This window comes from Pyrus communis, chromosome 14 (assembly GCF_041283825.1).
Source record: "Pyrus communis isolate YQ-2024b chromosome 14, ASM4128382v1, whole genome shotgun sequence".
Lineage (NCBI taxonomy): Eukaryota > Viridiplantae > Streptophyta > Magnoliopsida > Rosales > Rosaceae > Pyrus > Pyrus communis.
This window is the reverse complement of record NC_142578.1, coordinates 25,409,589-25,431,899: the sequence shown is the minus strand read 5'-3', so window position 1 is coordinate 25,431,899 and position 22,311 is coordinate 25,409,589. Positions and strand designations below refer to the sequence as shown.

Here is a 22,311-nt window from a genome sequence, read left to right as displayed (position 1 = left end):
TAGATAGCCCAAAGCTTGCCTAATAGACTTTTTTTTTTTGTTCAAAGTTACAAAGAGTTTGTTTCATTCATCAAATTTAGGCCATGTTAGAAATGAATTGGATGGGATGAGATAATTCGTTAAATTTAAAATATTATTCTTAGTTGTGAAATTTTATTCAATTTAATCGCCATCAAGATTGAAACGACAATTTTTAATTTTTTTTTCATAATTAACATATCTAGAATCTAACGGTTATCCAATTCAATTCTGGACCTATGTTTTTACTTTCAACTTATACAAAATTTGGAAGTTAACCTTCGTTTCTTTTTTTAACATATTGTTTGGGCCCAAAATAATATTGTTGGGCCGAGTGTAGGTTTATGCTCAGCCCAAAGCTGTTTCAAATACTATGGGCTACCTGATGATCCCGGGCCATTCAGCAAAGATGGTTGAGTCTTATCGCAAGAAGGAGTAGTTCGGATGAGCAAAGGGGTCGAAGAAGTCCTAGTGCAATTTGGATTCTCGACCAACAATGAATATAGCCTCAAAAAAGAGGTGAGTTTAAAGTCCTAATAGGGGTAGGATTGGTCGAAGTAGAGTTGGAACATAACAAGAAGTCCCAATCCAGATATGATTTTGACTCGATCTCTAGGAGGATTTGGTGCTATAAATACAAGACATCATGCAACAATTGAGGGACCTCCAATTCAACACACAACTGCCCTGCGCAAAACCTCTCAAACATCTTGAGATTTTTTATTTTCTTTTTTCCGCTGACACATCTTCAGTTTGGATAAACAGCACTGTGAAGGCAACTGGCGAACACCTTCAGTTTGGATAAACAACACTGTTGCCGTAGAATCAGCCGACCGAGGAGCACCTTCAGTTTGAATAAACAGCACTGCATCGAAGCCGACTGGTTACCTATCCAAGTATCGGTTAAGAAGGGTTTCCGAATCCTTATTGGCAGAGGTCATCTTATTAGCATTCTCGGCGAAGTAAGGTGTTACGAGTTACGACATTCGACGTATTGAACGCCGAGTGATTTTATGATTGGATACTCACAAGTGAGTTTCAGAGTTCGGCATTCTGACGGTCGAACCACATTCACCATCAAGACATACATCACCTTTGAATACTTGTGTCCGTACAGTCTGGTGTCGATTCGACGTGCTTATACTCTCACGAATATAATCACTGTGACCGAATCCGGCGTCGACGATTTGTGAACTTTGCAGAACTAGCAGCCTTGTCTTCAGGCTCGAGAATTCAAAGGCCGAGATTTGTTCTTTCCTCGACCACAGTCGCAAGATAAAGAAGTCAGCAATGCACTCAACGCAACATCAACAAATTTTACTCCTCGGCTGACGAGTTGGCACGCCTCGCATTCAACCGAATGACGTAGTTAGCTTATTAGTTACTCGGCCTGCGCGCCACGTAGGCTTTGTAAATTTTTAGGGTCAACATATATACATTAAACTTAGTGAGTTATACTTTTGTAGTTTGTACAATGTTGGGTATTGAGGGTGAAATCTAATTCAATGCCATTATCATGATATTTGTCAAGAAAATGAAACATGATAGTTACTACTTACCGGAACACAATTTCTTGAACTTAAGAGAGTTTCTAAATAACATAGGTCTAGTTTCGGCCAAGGCACTCTTAACGCTCATGTCGCTAGCCTGCCATAATCAAACTCAGCAGTGGTCTTGAGCTTAGATGAGTGCTTACATTAATATGTTCATGTACGAAGTTTTTTTTTTTTTATTACAAACAGTATTTTATACTAATCTACATTAAAAGAAGGGAGATAATTTGAACCCGATACGATTAAAGAGAAAAGTCTTAACCACTGTGTCAATCCATCACCTGAGAAAAGCTGGTTCAAGGCATTTGTTAATGGTCTTTTCTTTTGGGCTTTTTATTTATTTTACTTTATCATCATTTAAACATGATTTTCACAAAGTTAAATATCATCTAGCTATGCGTGTAAATTAAATCTTAACGGTTTCAGGCCTTTGTTTACAGGTTTCTCATGTGAGATGTATCATATTTATTATTTTGGAGAACGGATATCTCATTTGTCCTTGTATGTTTGTACAAACCGTTTTACAGAATGGTAACTGTTGTGCTAGTGATAACTTTAGGAAACGGTTCATGTTGCAGTAGGAGACCAAAAGCTTGACTCCTAAAGGCTATAACGTCTGTTCGTTCTTCAAACTCTTAACTTAAAAAATTAGAACATGAATTGGGCTCAATAAATTGTATCTTTTGAACCAAGGAGGAGGGACGAAAGTCATAGTTATTGAACACAATGATCTAGTACGTTTCTTCTCTGTGAATTTATATCCTTTTTCGAATAAAAAATGGCTTACACTTCAAAACTTTCACTGAAAAAGTTTACAAACAAAACTATCTATTTAAAATCTTCACGCTATTGCTTTTAGGGTGCTTTTGGTATGTGGAAAGGAATTCATGAAAAATAACATTTGAAGAAAAATAAGTATGTTTGGTAAAAGATAAAGAAGTAAATATGAAATTTAGACACAAATTAGTAGGTAAAATTGAAAACTAAAACTTGAGTATCAATAATTATTAAGGAAAACTAATGAAAAGAGTTTGAAAACTTTGAGTTTTAACAAAAATGACAAAATATAGGGTAAAATAGTATCAGGATTGATTTTTTAGTGTAAAAATATGATTTTTCGTTAAAATGAGTTTTTCATTAAAGTTTTCTTATTATTATGGGCATAATTAATTTAACAATATTTAATAAGAATAATATTGTTCTAACAGAACGTAACGTTAAAATGTGTGCAATAAATAACGTGAAAAAGAAGGAAAAAAATACAAACTCTCCGATCCATTCCTCATGAGTTTTGTTTTTCCACTTATTTTTTCAAGTCTGGTTTACCAAACATGCGAAAGGAAGTGATTCTCCGTTTCCAAGCCTGTTCCCCGCATGCAACGTAGCCTTGGCGTTTTTTAAGGTTGGAAATTGGAATACTTCCCTTCCTAGATTAATCTTTTGGACCCAACTTTTCTATCTCTACATCCAACTAATATTTTCTCTTCTTTGAACTTCCAAATTTGCCCTTAAATAATAAACATTGAAGTTTTCTTTGTGTCTCTACACCCAAACCCTACGACCACAACTGCAGGCCTCCATTATTTCCGACGAACCGAACTCAAACGTCAGCAACGCTAAAATCGACAAATCAAGAGTGGAGAACTAGTGGTGTAGGAGTCCTAATGTGAATCTTAAAGCAAACTTCAGTTGCAAAAGCCCTTTTTTTATTCCAATCGACGTAAGGACCTTGGGTTATGAAATCCCCTCCACATCATATGCATAAGCTCTTTTTCTTCACGTATTGACTTACGGAAAGGAAATTAATACTATTATTCTCATGAAAAGTGGGAATGCCAAGGAAAGAGATCCTCTCCAGTTCCACACCGACTTTTTTTCTTTTCCGAGTAGTTTTTTTTTTTTTTTTTTTTGAGAAATTTTTTCCCAGTAGTGAGATCCAAAGGAGAGAAAACAAGAGCATCAATGGTCGCAATGCTTGTATTGGGTTCACTGGAGAAAATGAAGGTGTAGTGGTGATGAGGGTGTAGATATAAAACCTTTAATATTTATTTTCTCATTCTTATTTATTTAAGGGCAAATTTGAAAGTTTAGTCAAGAAAATTTGTTAGTTGGGTGTAGAGATAAAAAGGTTGGGTCCAAATAAAATTTCTCATCTTAAAATCCATCATAATTTGTTCAAAAAAAAAAAATCCATCGGAATTTAGACTGAATGAACAAACTATATAATTTGCACTGTTAGTGGTAAATGCAAGAAATGTGGTGGTAGTAAGCTGAGGTCTCGGGGTTTTCGCACATTCCAACCAAAAAATGGCGAGAAAGTCGAAGATCACTCGAGATACACTGACTGAGAGCAACGTGTTCCGCAAGGCCCTTGGTCTCTGATATAAAACCCAACTCCCTCCCACCGTTTTCTCCCATCTTCCTCCTCAATCTCTCAAATCCAAATCAAACCCTTCAGTTTCCGTTCTCTCTTCTGACGATCAACAATGTCAGCCTTCAAGGGAAAGTATCACGGTAATTATTGCCTAACGACGTTACGTAGTCTGTTACTTTGTTTTATCTCTCGTTAGAAATCCTCTGGCCTTTTTGTTATTGTTTGGTTTAATTTTTAAATTCCAATCGATAAAACTTTTAGTGATTGCTTTGATCTGTATTTGCATGGATTGAATTTACAGCATGGATTATGGAATCTGGATCAGTGTCTGTATCGGTGATTTCTTACTAGCCATAACTAAATTATTGTTTGCTAAAATGATACAATGTGTTGATTTGTGCGTAATTTTGAAATTTAATTTGAGATTAGTTAAAGTTACTGCATGATTAGTGTGTTAATGGGTGGTTTGATGCCTAACCTAAAGTGTGGGGAGGGGCATTCGAACTCGGATGCATAGAAGAGATCACATTCGTTTAATTTATTTTTAATGGAAAAAATTATTAATTTCACATAGTTTGAAGAATGGGAAAATTGGGACCGTTTGTCGTTATTCTTTCTATATGTTTTTTTTATAAACAATTAAGCTTTGGATTTTTGTTTGCATCTATTTCCATAAGAAGGGTGCATACGATAAACATTCCCCTTACGCTCACAAAGTGAGAGCCTTGTTGGCTTGAGGTCGCATTTTTATTTTTATAAGAAATGTTATATACTGAATTCCCTTTGGCTTGCAGATGAGCTCATTGCTAATGCTACCTACATTGGTACCCCGGGAAAAGGTATCCTTGCAGCCGATGAGTCAACTGGCACGATTGGCAAGCGTTTTTCCAGCATTGGCGTTGAGAATACTGAGACAAACAGGCGCGCTCTCCGTGAGCTGCTTTTCACCACTCCCGGTGCCGTCCAATACCTCAGCGGAGTCATTCTCTTTGAGGAGACCCTCTACCAAAAGACCGCTGCTGGTATTTTCCTGTTTGCATTGTGGAATTCATGTTTAGAAGCGGGTTTAATTCAAAATTGATGAATGGTTTTTAATATTCACGTGTTTGTCCTGTTTCCATTTGGTACTTGGATGATTATTCCATGCCATGATATCGACGTTTCAATTTATGCTATGCAGGTAAGCCATTCGTTGATGTATTGAAGGAAGGTGGTGTCCTCCCTGGCATTAAGGTTGACAAGGGCACTGTCGAGCTTGCTGGTACCAATGGTGAAACCACAACTCAGGGTCTGGATGGCCTTGGCGAACGTTGCAAGAAGTACTACGAAGCTGGTGCCCGATTTGCAAAATGGCGTGCCGTGCTGAAGATTGGCCCCAACGAGCCATCTCAGCTGTCAATCAACGAGAACGCCAATGGGTTGGCCCGATATGCTATCATCTGCCAGGAGAATGGCCTCGTTCCCATTGTTGAGCCAGAGATTCTGGTTGATGGATCCCATGACATTCAAAAGTGTGCTGATGTGACCGAACGTGTTCTTGCCGCATGCTACAAGGCCCTTAACGACCACCATGTCCTGCTTGAAGGAACTCTATTGAAGCCTAACATGGTGACTCCAGGATCTGATGCAAAAAAGGTTGCACCCGAGATGATTGCCGAGTACACTGTCCGTGCCTTGCAGCGCACCATGCCCGCAGCTGTCCCAGCTGTGGTTTTCCTCTCTGGTGGGCAGAGCGAGGAGGAGGCTACCATCAACCTCAACGCCATGAACAAGTTGAAGGCGAATAAGCCATGGTCTCTTTCCTTCTCGTTCGGACGTGCCCTTCAGCAAAGCACTCTCAAGGCTTGGTCAGGAAAGGAAGAGAACGTGAAGAAGGCGCAGGAGGCTTTCCTAACCAGGGCCAAGGCCAACTCGGAAGCGACATTGGGAAACTACAAGGGTGATGCCAAGCTCGGTGAGGGTGCCGCGGAGAGCCTTCACGTCAAGGACTACAAGTATTGATTGATGTGAGGCTGTCGAAAACCAAATTGTTCTGGATTGCTTTATTCTTTCTGTAGTCTAGGTCTTTTTTTTGTTGAAACTTTATTCGTATAATCTCGGTCATGATGAGATTAGTACCGGATACTAGTAGGTTTTGATAAAAGCTTGAGGAACTATGACAAGCATGAAGAGTTTTTGTTTGTTTCATCAACTTGGTTTTGGTTTGGAGAAATTTAAACCTCTTTTGTTTATATTCTGGTTGATCAAGAACATATTTATTTGAACTTTAGTGTTTTTGTTTTAGTTGCATAAGCAAAACCTTCGATTGGGTTAGTATTGTTTTAGGCCCAATACTGTATTGGGCTTTCACAATCTTAACACGTATATTGTTTTAGGCACAATACATTCGTAAGTTTTGGGGTTGAATACACATATACCCCCTAAGGGTTTTTGTGTTTTCTTAAAAACCCCTCAGGTTTAAAACGTTACGCTATCACTCTCTGAAGTTTTAGTTCACTTACAAAAAACCCCTTCAAGGACAAATTTACCCTTCTAATTAATTATCCAAGTTTGAATCTTGTAATTGCTACTATGATGTTGTATGTGTAGGGTTTAGAGGTGAGCAATCGCTATTTTCTGGTGCTATTTTGGCGATTTGGGAGGCCGGTCGTCACAGGCTGCAGTGACTGGTATCCTTTTTGTAGGCCTCTGTTTTCCTCTTGTGCTCTTTTTGCATCTTATTTTAGTCCCCTCCGAGACATCCGACAAAATTAGTACGATACAAAAAGTATAATATTTTCATTGAGAAAAAAGTTTTAAAATATGCTCTTTTTCTCTCTTTTTCTTTCTTTCTTTACATCAAATGTAATATTTGGAGGCAGAACAGAAAATAAATAATGTATTAGGAATCATGTCTGCATCTAAGCTTACATAAATTGGCATGCTCACATGTCAATTTAGATTAAAAACCACTTATCACTTATCAGCAGAGCGGCCATATGGGATCAAAGATCGGGAATTAATTAATGGAAAAATAATATATATATATATATATATATATATATATATATATATATACATGTGTTATATATACAATATATATGTGTGTATATAAAGAAGGATCGAAGTGAAGAATATTCCAATGCCTAACAGCAGCACTCGTTCATTTTGTTCTCCAATATCTGCGTAGGATCCACGCATTCCATGTTCCTGGTTAAAATATTTCAACAACTTTATTTTTTAAGTTTAAAAACTAAGATAAGTCTATTCACACACTTCTTTTTACTTTTATGCATTTTTGTTAATTTTTGTTCATTGATTTTCTTAAATTATTAAATTTTATGGCTGAAAATTAAAATGGATGTGTGATAAATAAAAATGAGTGTGAATAATAATTAAATATTATTCAACAAATTAAAATTACCCGACATTGCAGGAAGCTCTTCAAAGACCTACTTGGCCATGGCCAGTTGGCTAATTGGTTTCAGAAAACAAGAGAATGAGAGATGAAAAGAGAGGTAGGTGAAACCTCCACAACTTAGTGTTCAACATCCTAACTACCACTTATGTTTCTTCTTCTTTCACAAAAGTTTCCAACCTCGAAGTGAATTATAATTTGAATATTAACTTTTGAAAAAAAAAGAAAAGTAGACATTGGCGTAGTTACATTGGCTAATTAGAGCTTATGTACTCTCTTCAATGTACTTAGTTGGAATTCTCTCTCTACTTCCAATTCCTCAACGTAAATTAAAATTTGAATATTAACTTTTGAAAAAAGGAAGTAGACGTTGGCATTGTTACATTGGCTAATTAGAGCTTATGTACTCTCCTCAATGTACTAAGTTGGAATTCTCTGTCTACAATTTAGATCAGTTTAAATAAAATACGAGTCGTATTAGAATATGTACAAAAGAGTAATGGCTATCGATGTACAACATCAAATTGCAAACATAACACTACTGTGAATCATGATAGAGTCTCACCTTGCACTTAGTAAATCAACTAATAAGTACGTAGAAGCGGAAAGAGGGAATCATAACTTAAATTTTTTATTTGTGTAAAATGTTTGATACCATGTTGTACAACTCCAAAAGCATGTTGAACGCTTGAAGTAACCAAGAATGACTGCGCTTATGTCAAAATAAATGGAAGAAGAGTCAACTAAATTTTGTTCATAGGTCTCATAAGGAGGCGAAAGATCCTCTCCTAACCCTTAAAAATTAAGCATGTTAAGCAGACAATTGTGACTGTTGAAATTTGATCCAACGGCTACAATTATTATAACTTTTAAAGGGCCCTCCTATTTATAGCCGTTTGATCAAATTTCAACGGGCACGATTGCCTGCTCAGCAGGCTTAGTTTTTTTAAGGTCAGGAGAAGATCCTAATCCAGCCTAATGAGACATTTCGTCATACCATATTCTTTTGTATGCTTTTATTTTTTAAATAATTTGGCACTTTTAAATACAAAAGAGAAGATGGGCGTGACATAAAAATAAAAAAATTGTGGCGCATGATCCAAATGATGCAATTGATTTTGGTTAATATATGAATGCGTTGAAAGTTTGTTCGATGAGGCATATATAACAACTCTCGTTTTGACTTATAAGTAGCAACGAGAAATGCGGTGGGTGAGGTGACAAAGAACCAACACGAAGCATATACGATTTGACTTTGCAAATCACAAATACATACATACATACATACATATATATATATATATATATATATATATATATATATATATATATAGACGCACACAATTAGTGACGGAGCCAAAATTTTACAACAATAGGGTCATGATTTCGGGAAAAAAAAAAAGAATTCATGGCACCATTCTGTCAAGCATCAATTGGGCACTTATCAAAATCTACCAACATTCATTGAAAGCTTGTGATGACATCTAACGGTAGCTGCTGTGTTCTTCTAGCATTTGTATCTATCAAGGTGTGTGGCATGTGCCTAAGCTAATAGACTGTCAAGACCTACCTGCCAAGACTTTTTGAGTGAAGCATTAGGTCAAGCATGTGGTGCGCACCATTCGGTTGCATAGAAGAAAAAAGAGAAGGAAGACACGAGGAAAGAAAATTGGAGAAAGAAGAAGCACAATAGGTTATAATTTAACGTTGTTCAGTATCTCCATAAGTAGGGTCAAAAGATAAATCTACCAGTAAGTATATATAGGGTTAGGAAGCTGTTGGGGTAATGAGTAGCCATTCATCCCAAAATGACTCCGCTACTTCACATAATAATGCAGGTGCTGCATTAGAATAATTTTATACTAAAAAAACAAATTCAATGACACTTAACACACGTTAAAATTTGACTATAGTTTATAGTTAGCGACATTACGGTATTCTAAAATCACTGTAACGTGTGTTTCTCTTCTTAAGTTGGAACCCCTAAATTCTCTTTGTGTAGTGTAGGTACAATCGATCATATAAAGGAGAGACATTGAAGGGGTATTCCAAAGCGTTTGATGGTTGTTTATAGTTACAAAAACAAAGAAATTTCATTGGAAATAACATTCACGTTGTAAGTTTATGTATCCTAAAAGTCAAAACTGCCAACATTCGAGAAGCTAGCTACACACAATGCCATTCATTCAAGGGGTAGTTTTGACCGCTTCTTCTTTGTATACTTCAATCAATTTATGCAAAAACAAATTAAATTTGATTTGGCATAATAAAAAAAGAAGACATGGATCTCAAATATAGGAGGGATAAATACAATTTTTCTTGAAATATAGGCTCTTAAGATAGGAGATGTGGAGTCACTTAGCACTACGGTCTTGTGGTATTCCTCTTTACTTGTAAACGGGAAGTCTTAGGTTCAGTTCTCATTAAAGACGACTTTAAACTGCATTATTGCTAGCTCATTATGAGGCCTAACTCACTCTCACTCTCTTAGTGTAAATAATATCGTTTGTTAAAAAAAATAAAAATAATATGACTATAATATCTTGTAACTTTAAATACATCGAAATAAAAATGAAGTAGATGAAGTCAATAAAAATATACCATATGTTTCATTAAATCTCATCCATTTATTTCACGTTGTAGATTTTTCGCCAGATATTAATATAGGCTGAATAAAAAGACAAACATTGTCTTAAAAGGCCGGAACCTAGATTGCCGGTGCTGGTTTTGGGTATCACAAGTTCACAAAACCAAACCAAAACCAGAGTCGCCTTCAAACCCCACAGGATTTGGTTGGCTGGTTCTTACCTTTTGACCACCTTCCAACCTACTTAACCTAATCACGGGACGGCAGCTGGTTTTGTGAAAAGCTACCACCATACCTAATTATTTTTTCACCCTCCAATTAATTTAGGCTCTAATTTTTATTTTTTTGGTAATTAATTTAGGCTCTAACTTAAAGGAAATATAAATGTGTGTGTTGAAAGTAAAAATTGTGTGCAGTTAGGGCCTTTGAAAGGCATGTGCATATTTCAACCGTCCCGCATGAATTTTCTCCTAATCAGACTAATTAATGAAAATTATTGTTTATTATTTGTTTTGAGAAAAATAATGAGTTCTACCTTAGTATTGTAAATCTAATGCAATGTACCTAAATTATTAATAACGGAAAAAAAAAATTGATATATGAAGACTCTAAAGAGTAACGCTATCGCAAAATTGTGTTGCAGTAAAATTAGGTCTAGCAATAACAACGAGTCTTATAAGCAATTGCAAAATCTACGTGATAATTTATGTTCTTAATCATTTAAATTAAGATATGTCAGTTAAAATCAAATCTAACACATATCGAAAGATCGTGGGTAGTTAAATCCTAACTATTTCTAAATTTCATTGGAGATACTAAATTAATGGAGAAAACTTTATTTATTTTCCTTTAAACTTTTTGGAAAAATAATTATTTCGTTTTGAATTGCTAGAGAATCCACCATAATGAATTCGTATATATTTATACAAAATAGGAAATAAATCTAGGTCCAATTAATGTCTGGAGGGCAAAATGGTAAACATAAAAAGAGAAAATTAATAATAATTTATTTACGTGGGAAAGAAGGCAAGCAAGTAGAGCAACTTTCGAGCCGGACTCACATAAAAAGCCTCACCCACCCTTCACTTTCTTCCATCTTTCTCTTTATCTCTCAGAAAGCAACCAACTCGTCTTCTTCTTCCTCTCAAATCTTCAGCATCAATCAAACATGTCTGCTTACAGAGGCAAATACGCTGGTAATTTACTCATCCCCTTCACTCTGTTACCTGTTCATATCGATCTGTTTTTGCATATCTATATATTTGTTTTGATTAATTTCTTAGATCTGATTGTTCTTGTGCGTTTTCAAGATTTGATGCGTGATCCCATGTTTTTTTTTTTAAGTGTGTTGTGGTTGTTGAGTGATTGAATCTTACTTCTGTGGTCGAGATCCGACGACCAGATTTGGGTTTCTTCGATACTGTATAGATTTCTTGCAGTATTCTGGTTTTCGGTTCTCAGAAAATCAATCGTTTTTGCTCCTGAAACTATTTTTTAGTATTTTGATTACTGAAATTTAGATCTAATCTGACATACATAGTTAATATGCCTTCTGGGTTTTACTTTGTGAAGGTGGAATAACTGTTGACTTGGATTTTAGTTCAAGGTTAAACACAATTTTATGGATTTAGAGTCCTCAAATTTTCAAGTGTGTTTATTGGGTTTATGATTTTTTCAGTCAACTATTGGTATGGGATTCGATTGACAATGACAAAGTTGTTTGGTACCAAATCTAGATCTTTTGATCTAAATTGAAACCCTATATTTTTATGTTTGTGATGATCTACTTATTCATAGTACTTAACCCTTGTGAGTTCCTCCTTCTATTTGTTTATTTGTTGTTTTGATCTGAAGTTCTAATAGTTTTGGAAGCAATTAACATGGAGTAATTGGTTTTTTGATTTTGTTTTCGGTTGCACTACCCTCTTGACTATGAGGGGAATTTGGACTTGTCCTAACTTTATTGTTCTGTATTTTCTCGATTTTGGTTATTTAAAGTAGATTTTTCTCATTTTTGGTTATTTAAAGTAGATGTTTTGATGTGGGTATTTATATTTTGTGATTTCTGGTCTATGTTGGCTGAATTTTGTATGGCTTGCAGATGAGCTTATCGCCAATGCTGCCTACATTGGCACCCCTGGAAAGGGTATTCTTGCTGCTGATGAGTCAACTGGCACAATTGGCAAACGTTTTGCCAGCATCAATGTTGAGAATGTTGAATCAAACAGGCGTGCTCTTCGTGAGCTCCTCTTCACCGCCCCTGATGTGCTCCAATACCTTAGTGGAGTGATCCTCTTTGAGGAAACCCTCTACCAGAAGACTGCTTCAGGTATTTTTATTAAAGGTTCTAGGTTTTGATACTTTGGCATTCCACGATTAGTAGTTCTGTTGTATTTGGAATCAATATATTAGGTGCAGTGTTTATTTTGTTTGATCAATAAATCTGTAGAATTTGTATGTTTTTGTAAAGTTTTTTGTTTCTTCAAGAGGTAAAGCTGTAAAGAGTACTTGTTCTTTTTGTAATCCTGTTTTGACAATCCTGTGGTTGCATGAATTGTTACCCTTTTCCAATTTGTGCTCGCTTTGGATTGTTGTTTTCCCAAATAATATTCTCAAATTTTCCATGGGATGGTACTCGTTGTATTATATTGTGCAGGCAAGCCATTCGTTGACGTCTTGAAGGAAGGTGGTGTTCTCCCTGGTATTAAGGTCGACAAGGGTACCGTTGAGCTCGCCGGAACCAATGGTGAGACCACAACCCAGGGTCTCGATGGCCTTGCCCAGCGCTGCCAGAAGTACTATGATGCTGGTGCACGGTTTGCAAAATGGCGTGCTGTGCTCAAGATTGGCCCCAATGAGCCATCTCAGCTGTCCATTCAAGAGAACGCTAATGGGTTGGCTCGTTATGCTATCATCTGCCAGGAGAATGGTCTAGTCCCCATCGTTGAGCCAGAGATCCTGGTTGATGGACCCCATTCCATCGATAAGTGTGCTGATGTGACTGAGCGTGTTCTTGCTGCGTGCTACAAGGCTCTTAACGACCACCATGTCCTCCTCGAAGGAACTCTGTTGAAGCCCAACATGGTCACTCCAGGATCCGATGCCAAGAAGGCTTCACCAGAAGTGATTGCCGAGTATACAGTTCGTGCCTTGTTGCGCACTACCCCTGCAGCTGTCCCTGCTGTCGTGTTCTTGTCTGGTGGACAGAGTGAGGAGGAGGCTACCCTCAACCTTAACGCCATGAACCAACTCAAGGGAAAGAAGCCATGGTCTCTATCCTTCTCCTTCGGACGTGCTCTTCAGCAAAGCACACTGAAGGCATGGGCAGGGAAAGAGGAAAACATCCCAAAGGCACAGGCTGCTCTCCTGACAAGGGCCAAGGCCAACTCAGAAGCTACTCTTGGAACCTACAAGGGTGACGCCAAGCTCGGTGAGGGTGCCGCGGAGTCTCTCCATGTGAAGGATTACAAGTACTGAAGAAATTTACAGTTCTTGCTTCTCGTGTTTTGGTTTTGGACAACTATCTTGCGGTATGTGTATGGCTTTTGTCATTCTCAGGCGTATAGTGTTAGGGTTTTTTTTCGGATTTCTGTTCTTGATCTCTCTGATTTTAGGACGGTGGTAGAATAAAAGGCTTGAGGACCATTGGCATATGTTGAGTTTGAAAAATGTTTCTTTTTCTTGTTCAAAAGAACTGTGTAGGTTCTTTTTTATTGCCTGAATTGAAGGTGGTAAGCATTCTAATTTCCAAAATCCTGTTTTTGTGTATTTGATTCTGCTCTTAATTACCATATTTCTTGAATTGTTATATGCGTGTTCGTTGTCTTGTCTTTTAAATTTTAAGCTTTTGACATTCCCTATAGTTTTATTTTGAATTTTTATGTTTTTGAGCAAATTTTTCTCATATCCACATTTCATCCATCAACCTTTCTCGTATCCATATATCATCCATCAATGTTTCCTCTTATTTACATGATATTTTCATCAATATTGATATTTTAAACACGGGTTATAAGTTTAGTATACTTATCCAATCCAGTTCTAAGTACCAAACGTTGTGCAAGTCGGAGTGTAATTGTATTTCAATTCCTTTGTTTTTGTAACATTGAGCTCTTCAAATTTTAGATGGATTGAGGAGTGAAATTCGAGTTGAGGTTTGGATCGTCGTAAGCTTCGGGTTTACCTTGTATTCACCTCCAAACACAAGACTAATCTGCATAAACCACCATTTAGGTTTGACGACAACTGAACAAGTCAGAAGACTCATAATTCAAGACTAAATTCGATAAATCTCCCCAAAAAAAATTCCATTGGAGACTCATCCGATTCTTCCAAAGAGCGAAGATTGATGAACGAATCAAAGGAAAGAAAATAATTTCCGCATTTCTGTTTTCTCCTGCTACACTTTTTCTCTGATATGTCCCTTAGTTCTCCTCTAATTATTAAATCCAATGAGCCCCGTTAAAGATAAGAATAGTATAGAAAGAGAAAACAAAAGTGCGAAAATAATTTCCAGCACAATATACCACATGCTGGGATTGGATGAGATTCACTAATAAACAAGCCCATATACTACATCTTTCTGGACCAATAACCCTCATTCTTTCGAAGTACCTAATTGAATTGGGTTTTTGGGCCAATTGGGGTAAACCCTTGACTTTGCAGGGCTTAAATAAAGATTAAGGGCCTCTATTTCTGTAGTTATAATTTATATTTTACATGTGTCGGTTATAATTAATTTGCCACGGTAAGTATCGGTAAGGTCTGAAGATGGTTAAAAACGTAGTCAGGAAGCATGGCCAGCTTTCCCAATTTGGGGTAAGCCAAAAACTGCAAAAGCAGAGCAGTAACAATTCAATTTTTTTCCCCCTTCTTTTCTTTTGGTGTTTTATTTATCAGCTCAGTAAGTGGTCACATCAGCAAGAGCATCCCCACCCCCCGCCCCCTCCCCCCCAAACAAAAAGTTTTTTGCTTAAACTTGGAAGTTCTAAAATTGTCATGCATGTAATCTCCTGGTTTGACTGCGGATGACTCAACTACTCAACTGTCTCAAGCAGCTGGAAGCAGAAGCAGGAAGCAGGAAGCAGATGCAGAAGCAGTTTGGCCTTGGGACAAGCAAACTAAAGCAAGTTTGGGGAAGGAGATTCATCAGAATAGTAACAAAAGAGAGAGAAAATAAATGGGTGTACTTGAAAGAAACTGTGACAATAACTACAATGTTTGGTTCCCTTGGTGGGAAGCTTCTTTACCCTTTCCTATGTACGGTCATTAGTCTCTGTCCAAGAGTGTTCACTGTTTGTGTTGTGTATATGAGTGTTATATGAGTATGATGACTTACCCTTATCTGTATTTGGATCACAATGTTACCCTCTCCACTAGCTACATGTGAAAATTGTTCTCCCACGGCCTTAAAATTCTACAATAAACTGGTGTTTGGAATGCATTACTTTAATTGATAGCTAGATTTATGTACTTTATCTATATACTTTAGTTTAGCAAAACCTAAAAACATAAACCCTTCATCAAGCTAATGCATCACATACACCAGTGTACAACAGAAAATCCCCGGCCCCATTATGCAAGAATAAGCTTCAATTTGATTGCCACCCTCTTTCCCTAAAAAATTTCAACAAAAAGAAATGGAGGAAAAAAATTAATTCAAAGTCCCATTCTATCATTCTTTTGAACGTTTGAGTTTTCATTAGGTTATATTTTTATACGAGTGATATTAGGGTATGAAGAATCGAACATAAGATCCGGATGTGAGAGTAAATACTTTTAACTCCGTGAGTTACGAGCCTACAAGGGGAAGGAGCAAGGAGAAAAAAAAAATTGACTATTAAATTTGAGTGAGATACAACCACTCATTGATGTGCTTAGGGATAATTTGGAAGAAAATGCCAATTATAGTACTACTCTTCACTTTGTTGGAGGAGGTTTTCGAATTTCAAAACTTATGTACGACTATTGCTAATAAATTAAACGATTAAATCATTTACACTAAAACTATTTTTGGAGTGTTGATAACAATTCCCTTCCAAATTTCTATTTAATCACGTACGTGAAAAGAAAAAGTTTATATATTGCTGTATATGAAAAATTATAATCCTCTAGACTCCCGACAGTCTTGTATATATTTTACTGCAGAATGATGTAGATATCTGCTACACTAATTAATATCTCTCAGTGATATATTTTATATATATCACTCAGCTGTAATCTAATGGAAATCACTACCGGAGTGCTTTAATTGCAGATAAGGACATGTTCCTGGAGATAAAATTCGTACTTTTTCTTTGCTAAGCAGCTGCACATACCATGCCAGCTTCCAAATATTGGCAGTTTTCTATAGCTAGTACGTACCATCTAGCCATGCTATATATGCTTATGTTGATCTGATCCGATCTGATCGAGAAGGTAACTTCCAATGGAGAAAGGGAGTTTGCTTTATTTTTTGGCTATATTGTAAAGAATCGAACTTTAATCTATCCTAACCCTAACACGTTATCGCAACCCTCCCTCGCCGCTATCTGGCTAAATCACTTTTACTATCAAATTGAAATTCAACTGGTAGTATCTCACATTTCCATTTTTTGAACAAAAATTTCTCGTGTCGTTAAAAAAAGTTCTTCTTTGCTTCATTGCATCCGACACATAACAAACACTACAAGGAAAATAGCCTACAACAGCATAACATTTACAACATGTTTAATTGCGTGTTAAAACATCTAAAAAACTAATTGTTGTAAAACCCACTATATTTTTCTGTGAGTTACTTGATCAATGTGTGTAAAACAAGTTCAACCACAAGATTAGTTAAATGTACATTTGAGAAAATTTATGGACTTATGAATACTTCTCTTCAGCGATCTAAAGTTCTAAACCCTTCATTTGTGTAATTATAACAACCTACTTTGAATGATCAAGATTTGTGAGCTAAAAACTAAGTTATTAAGCGATTTTATACTAAATTGATCTTAACTAGTATGCATATGCTTGAAATCCATGTCATGAGTGTTCATAAGATAAGAAACATTTACTCATGCATGTAACATGAAAGAAATGGAGGTTAAAACAAATGAAAACCCACAAAAAATAGACCATTTTCATGATACAGGAATTAAACTTTTCCATAAAGGATAAAACCTTAAAATATAGGCTAGGATGAAACCGCAACGCTAGCAGCACCGCAACCTGTCCAAATCCATAATTATTTCCCTCTAAAAATTCCATGTCCTAAGACTTTAGTTCCATGATTAAAACATCAATCAAACCCTACACATAAATATCCCCCAGTTAGCTCCTTGCTTACACGATCATACAGTAAGCTCCACCTCACATGAGAGAGAGAGAGAGAGAGAGAGAGAGAGAGAGGTTTTTTTTTCAAATTTGTTAAACCCCATAACAAAAGTCAAACCTCTCCTTTCAAAGTTCAAACCCTCCTGCTAGATTAGAGCAACTGAGCAAGTTGTCTTCTGCAGCTAGCAGATGATCACCTAATACAAAGTAATAATATTACACCTCATATAATATTGTCATCACTGGTTTTGGCTTTCCGTGCTGAGCTTCAATCCATAATTTTCCCACAAGTTCTCACCCTCACTCATCAAGAAGGGAAAACAATTATCAGGCACTGCATTGCTCCCCACATTATTTGCATTATTCCCACAATTAGGAGAATTGTTAGAACCATCATGGTTACCTTGTTCATTACTCATTTCACCACAATACCCTCCCTGACTACTATATAATGAGGAACAAGACTCATTGCTCTGAAAGTAACAAGCTGCCGATGCACTTCTTGAATTTGCATTCTCCTTTCGCTTCTTATTCAATAACTCCTTGGTACTCCTACTCATGTTATGAACTATTTGATCACGATCATGATGATCAGGTGATGACGAATTGTAATTAGTAGCTTTTGCTTGATCAGTTGATGATGATCCTCCCGATATCTTGTGCAATGCATCCATCAAAGCTTTATCCCTAGCTTCAATCCATGCCCTCTCTTTGGCCCAAAACTTGTGCTCTCTCTCAACCCTATCAACTTCTTGTTTTCTCCACTCCTCCTCTCTCACCACTCTCTCCCTCTCCTTTTGCTCAAGGGTTCTCATTAGCCTCTCCAACCACTCCTCTTGCTTCTCCATTAGCTTCCTCATTTGCACATCGATAAATTCTTTTATCTTCGCCTTCCAACCCCTCCCCCCGCCACCCCCTCTTCTCTTCCTCGTTGTCTTCACCTCCTGCAGATCATCGTCCATTGCGGCTGCACTAACATCATTATTAATGTCTTGATCTTCTGAGGAGGAGGTTTCAAACTCGGATGAATTCGAGAGGCTAAGGCTGTCACAGTGCTTTTGATCAGATGATTGATGATGATAGGGAGTAGTGATCTCTTGATTTGCTTGAGCATTGCCGGCTGCTTGGTAACGATAATTGCTACTATTATTACCGACGAAATGGGTTTCTACAGGTAAAGATGGTGACACTACGGCGTTGGTGGTTTCTCCATAGAGAGCTTCGAGCTGTCGAAAGAACCGATAATGCTTGCCATCTTGTCTTCCAGCCTTTCCTTCCTTTGTTTTCTTGTAGTACTTGTACAAATTTTCAAACTTCTCTCTACATTTTTTCCCACTTCTTTGATACCCATGTTCCTCAAACATGATCCTGCGACAAATTTAATTAATGCATGGTAGGCAAATGCAGTAAATAAATTTGGATTTTAACAAGGAAAAAAAACCCAAAAAGAGATTTAACACTTTTTAATAGTAAAAATCCCTAATCTGAGTAGTGTCGGCATGTAATTAAGCAAGATATCAAGTGATTGATTGTGTGAAGAAGTTAATAGTGGAGAAACCCTAAATTGAATTCTAAAATAGACCAAGCTAAAAACCATTAAACATTGTGTCCATGTGAAATAGTGATGATCACTCCTTTGCTAATGATGATGTTACGCTATCCCAATTTAGCATATGACCATTCAAAAAAATTCTAATGAAAGATAATGTGTAGTCTTTAGGAGGAGGGGTAGGTTGGGGTGGGGGGGGGGGGGGGGGGGGGGGAGGGGGGGGGAGGGGGGGGGTAGGGGTGGGGTGTGGGTTGGTGGGCAATTACATTTCTTGTAGATCATGTCTTTCCAATATCAGACAAAAACCAGTCGATTGATAGTAGTCAAGCATGGAAGAGGACAAGTATTAACTATTTTGCAGAAATAAGAATAAAAACTTGTGTTTGAAAGAAGGTCACATTTGCAATACAGAAATCGTATAGAAAGAGGGTTCCCAAATTGATTTAGGGCCAGTTTGGGCAACACGAAAGTCATCAGATCTTAAAATGAATGAAGAAAAAAAAATAGCACCTCAGTTCGAAACTGATGAACTGAAATTGCTTGTTCAGTCATTTTCCAACTCAAAACATAGAAAAACTATCCATAAATTGCATCAAATTATTTTTAATTAATAAAAAGAAACAAAATAGAAGTACCCAAAATAAGATTTTGCTTAAACATCCATGCCAACTTACTACCATGCACCAATTAATTAAGAGAGATCACATAATAATGAAGACCAAAACAAGTTTAACAAACCAAGAATGAACAAAAAAAATTCAAAAAAAAAAAAAAGAAAAAAAAAAAAGAAGAGAGCAGATAATTAGGGTATAAGCTATGAATGGTTATATACTTGTACAAGTGTATATGTATGTATTTACATACCTAGAGACTTCATCCCAGAGAGGACCCTTCTGATTAGCCTCTTTGAACTTAAAATCAAGCCGTGATCGGATCTCCAGAAGAGTGAGAGTCTCTTGCCTCGGCCACCTTCCAGACCCTTCGCCGCCAAGACACCCGCCAGCCTCAGTCTCCAAGCCACCGCCACTAAGGGAAGGAGCTGCTGTAACAGTAGTAGGAGTAGTGACACCTCCGGCAGCACTAGTAGAGTCCGGAGAGCGAAACTCATGATGATGGTGAAGCCCACGAGAGATCATCTCGTGGGTTTGAGAACGGCCCATCATCATGAGCTGCTCGTACGGATGGTGTTGATGATGAAGAGTAGGAGGAGGTTCTCGGTGGTGGTTCGGGAAGAGCTCGGTGGGGGATTGTAGTGGGATGGTGGGGAAGTGAGTCCGACCTCCGTTCATGAGTTGCCGGAGATCGGACATGTTGTACTGATCCTCCATTTCCATGGAGAACAAAGAAGAAGAACAAGAAACAAATGTTCACTTAAAAGAGAAATATTGAGAGAAAAATGAAGCACAAAAAGAAGAGTGGGAGAGGAAGAGGAGGAGAGAGAGAGAGCGGCAGAATCGGATCGTGTCGTTCACGAAAAAGCTGGAATTTAAGCACAGGACAATGGTCCCATGTCTGAGAGTGTGTGTGTGTGTGTGTGTGTTTATGTATCCATGTATACGACTAGTGACTCATTTTGTCCAGAGCGTGAAATTTGTAGTGTTTGGACACGAGGATAAGCAAAGAATGCAACTTGGAGGATTATGGATGCAGATAGATTCTATCCGATGTTTTTGAACACCCGTCACATGATATTTATTCTACTTAAAATATAAGCTTATTTTTATCTACGCTTTCTGTAACTTGATTTCAATCTCAATTTGCTCTCTGAAACTTAAAAGTCGTCACTTTACTCTTTAGAACTTCATTGATCTGACTTTACCATCTGAAACTCAAAAGCCGTTACTTTACTCCCTGAAACTCGATTTCAATATCACTTTGCCCCCTAAAACTCAAAAGTCGCAACTTTATTAATATTCTTCACTTTACTCAATATCCACTCCCCTTTAGTCCATACATTTATCTCTTCTCCCTCTATCTCCAGCCACCTTATCATTAGTTCCAATTATTTTGTTATTCCTTATGTTCTTAATGGAGGTGGTTGGTGAAGAGAGAAGATAGTTTTTATTCTAAAAATAGAAACAAGGCAATGTAGAACAAATTGTGAGTTTCAAGAAGTAAAGTTGCGACTTTTGAGTTTCAGAGACAAAGTGGGATTGAAATCGAGTTCCAATGAATAAAGTGACGACTTTTGATTTACATGGGTAAAATGAGATCAAAATTGAGTTCTAGAGAGTAAAGTGACGACTTTTGAGTTTCATAGAGTAAAGTGAGATTGAAATTGAGTTATAAAGAACATAGCTAAAAATGAGCCTAAACTATAACATGTTTATTTTGTCTTCTATAAATATACTTAAAAGTGGAATATATTAACATTATCGTTTATGAATATACTTAACACGTGTAATGGCATAAATTTTCTCCTGTATGCAAGTGCAGAGTTGTATTTGAGATGGCGAATAGGTAGCGAACACGTGGAGATGGGAGTGGAGGACAGTATGGTAGTGACATGCTGACGCGTGTACAGTGCATGGGATCGGGTCCTTTTGACCAATGACTTTGTGGCAAAGTTTTTTTGGGGCGTGCTGCGTGCCGTTTGCATAAATGGGAAAAATACGATTTGTCATTTGGTGGGAAGAGGGGAAAGCCATTGGGTTTAGGATATGGGGGAGATCGTTTTGGGAGAGAGTCCTTTAAGGATATAAGTAAAAGGGTGAGAGAGAGAGAGAGAGAGAGAGTTCAGGATGGAAAGAAAGGGTGGTGCCGTGTGCAGTGGCGCAGGCAGTGAAAACTGCATGCAGTTTCAGAAGATGCAGCTGCAACAAGAGAAGGACTAGTGTGAGTAAGTGAGTGAGTCCACTTATATATATAATATATGCCTCTTTTTCTATTTTCATGGTGTGCCTCTTTTACTTCACTGAAGGAGTCTCTCTCTGCTTTCGTGCCTCATCTATATAATCATCTACAAGGGATAGCATGTATAATAGGTATCATGCTCATTGAGTAGCTCTATCATGAGCTAATAAAGCCCCCATTAACTCCAAAACCATACCAATTGGATGGCATTTTGAAGTTGTAGTGGTTCCATAGTTGTTGAGACGAGTATTTCGAATACTTGACCATTCACATCCATAACACCAGCACAGAGAAAATATGTCCTATAATATAGACAGCATTCTAGTGTACCACTATCCAATGAGTATGTGTTGTCTGTCTAAAATTGGAATGTTTTTTAGCCAAAATAGTTCTTGAAATGGACATAACTTCCCATTTTGATCACTGAGATTTAAAATCAATAAAACTGGTTTCTGAGTTTGCGTACCATCAATCATTTTGGTATTTTCTTGAAAAAACTCTTTTAAATAAGAAAAAAAAATGAAAAAAAAAAAACCTTAATTTTTGTCAATTCATTTTGACCCGTTGTTTATTAAATTGAGGGTATTTTTGTCATTTTGGTATTTATTTAGTAGATTTTTTTATGGAACGACCAAAATGACTGAGGGTGGACAAACTGAGAGACCACTTCTATTGATTTCA

At 37.1% G+C, this 22,311-nt stretch overlaps 3 protein-coding genes across 3 annotated transcripts; 2 read left to right on the top strand and 1 right to left on the bottom strand.

Annotated features, from left to right (window-relative positions):
- Positions 1–3,959: 3,959 nt before the first annotated feature.
- Positions 3,960–6,176, top strand: LOC137712049 (fructose-bisphosphate aldolase 6, cytosolic-like). Its single transcript, XM_068451199.2, has 3 exons — positions 3,960–4,085; positions 4,740–4,967; positions 5,126–6,176. Exons 1-3 carry the CDS (start codon positions 4,058–4,060, stop codon positions 5,944–5,946), a joined length of 1,077 nt encoding a protein of 358 aa, XP_068307300.1. The 5' UTR covers positions 3,960–4,057; the 3' UTR covers positions 5,947–6,176.
- Positions 6,177–10,963: 4,787 nt separating this feature from the next.
- On the top strand, positions 10,964–13,697 carry LOC137712048 (fructose-bisphosphate aldolase 1, cytoplasmic). Its single transcript, XM_068451198.2, has 3 exons — positions 10,964–11,125; positions 12,031–12,258; positions 12,586–13,697. Exons 1-3 carry the CDS (start codon positions 11,098–11,100, stop codon positions 13,404–13,406), a joined length of 1,077 nt encoding a protein of 358 aa, XP_068307299.2. The 5' UTR covers positions 10,964–11,097; the 3' UTR covers positions 13,407–13,697.
- A 3,427-nt stretch (positions 13,698–17,124) lies between these two features.
- LOC137713567 (trihelix transcription factor PTL) lies at positions 17,125–20,325 on the bottom strand. The gene is made up of 2 exons (XM_068452877.2): positions 19,642–20,325; positions 17,125–18,596 (listed from the first exon to the last, which is right to left on the bottom strand). The coding sequence occupies exons 1-2, from the start codon at positions 20,109–20,111 to the stop codon at positions 17,468–17,470; spliced, it is 1,599 nt and encodes a 532-aa protein (XP_068308978.2). The 5' UTR covers positions 20,112–20,325; the 3' UTR covers positions 17,125–17,467.
- Between the last annotated feature and the right edge of the window lie 1,986 nt (positions 20,326–22,311).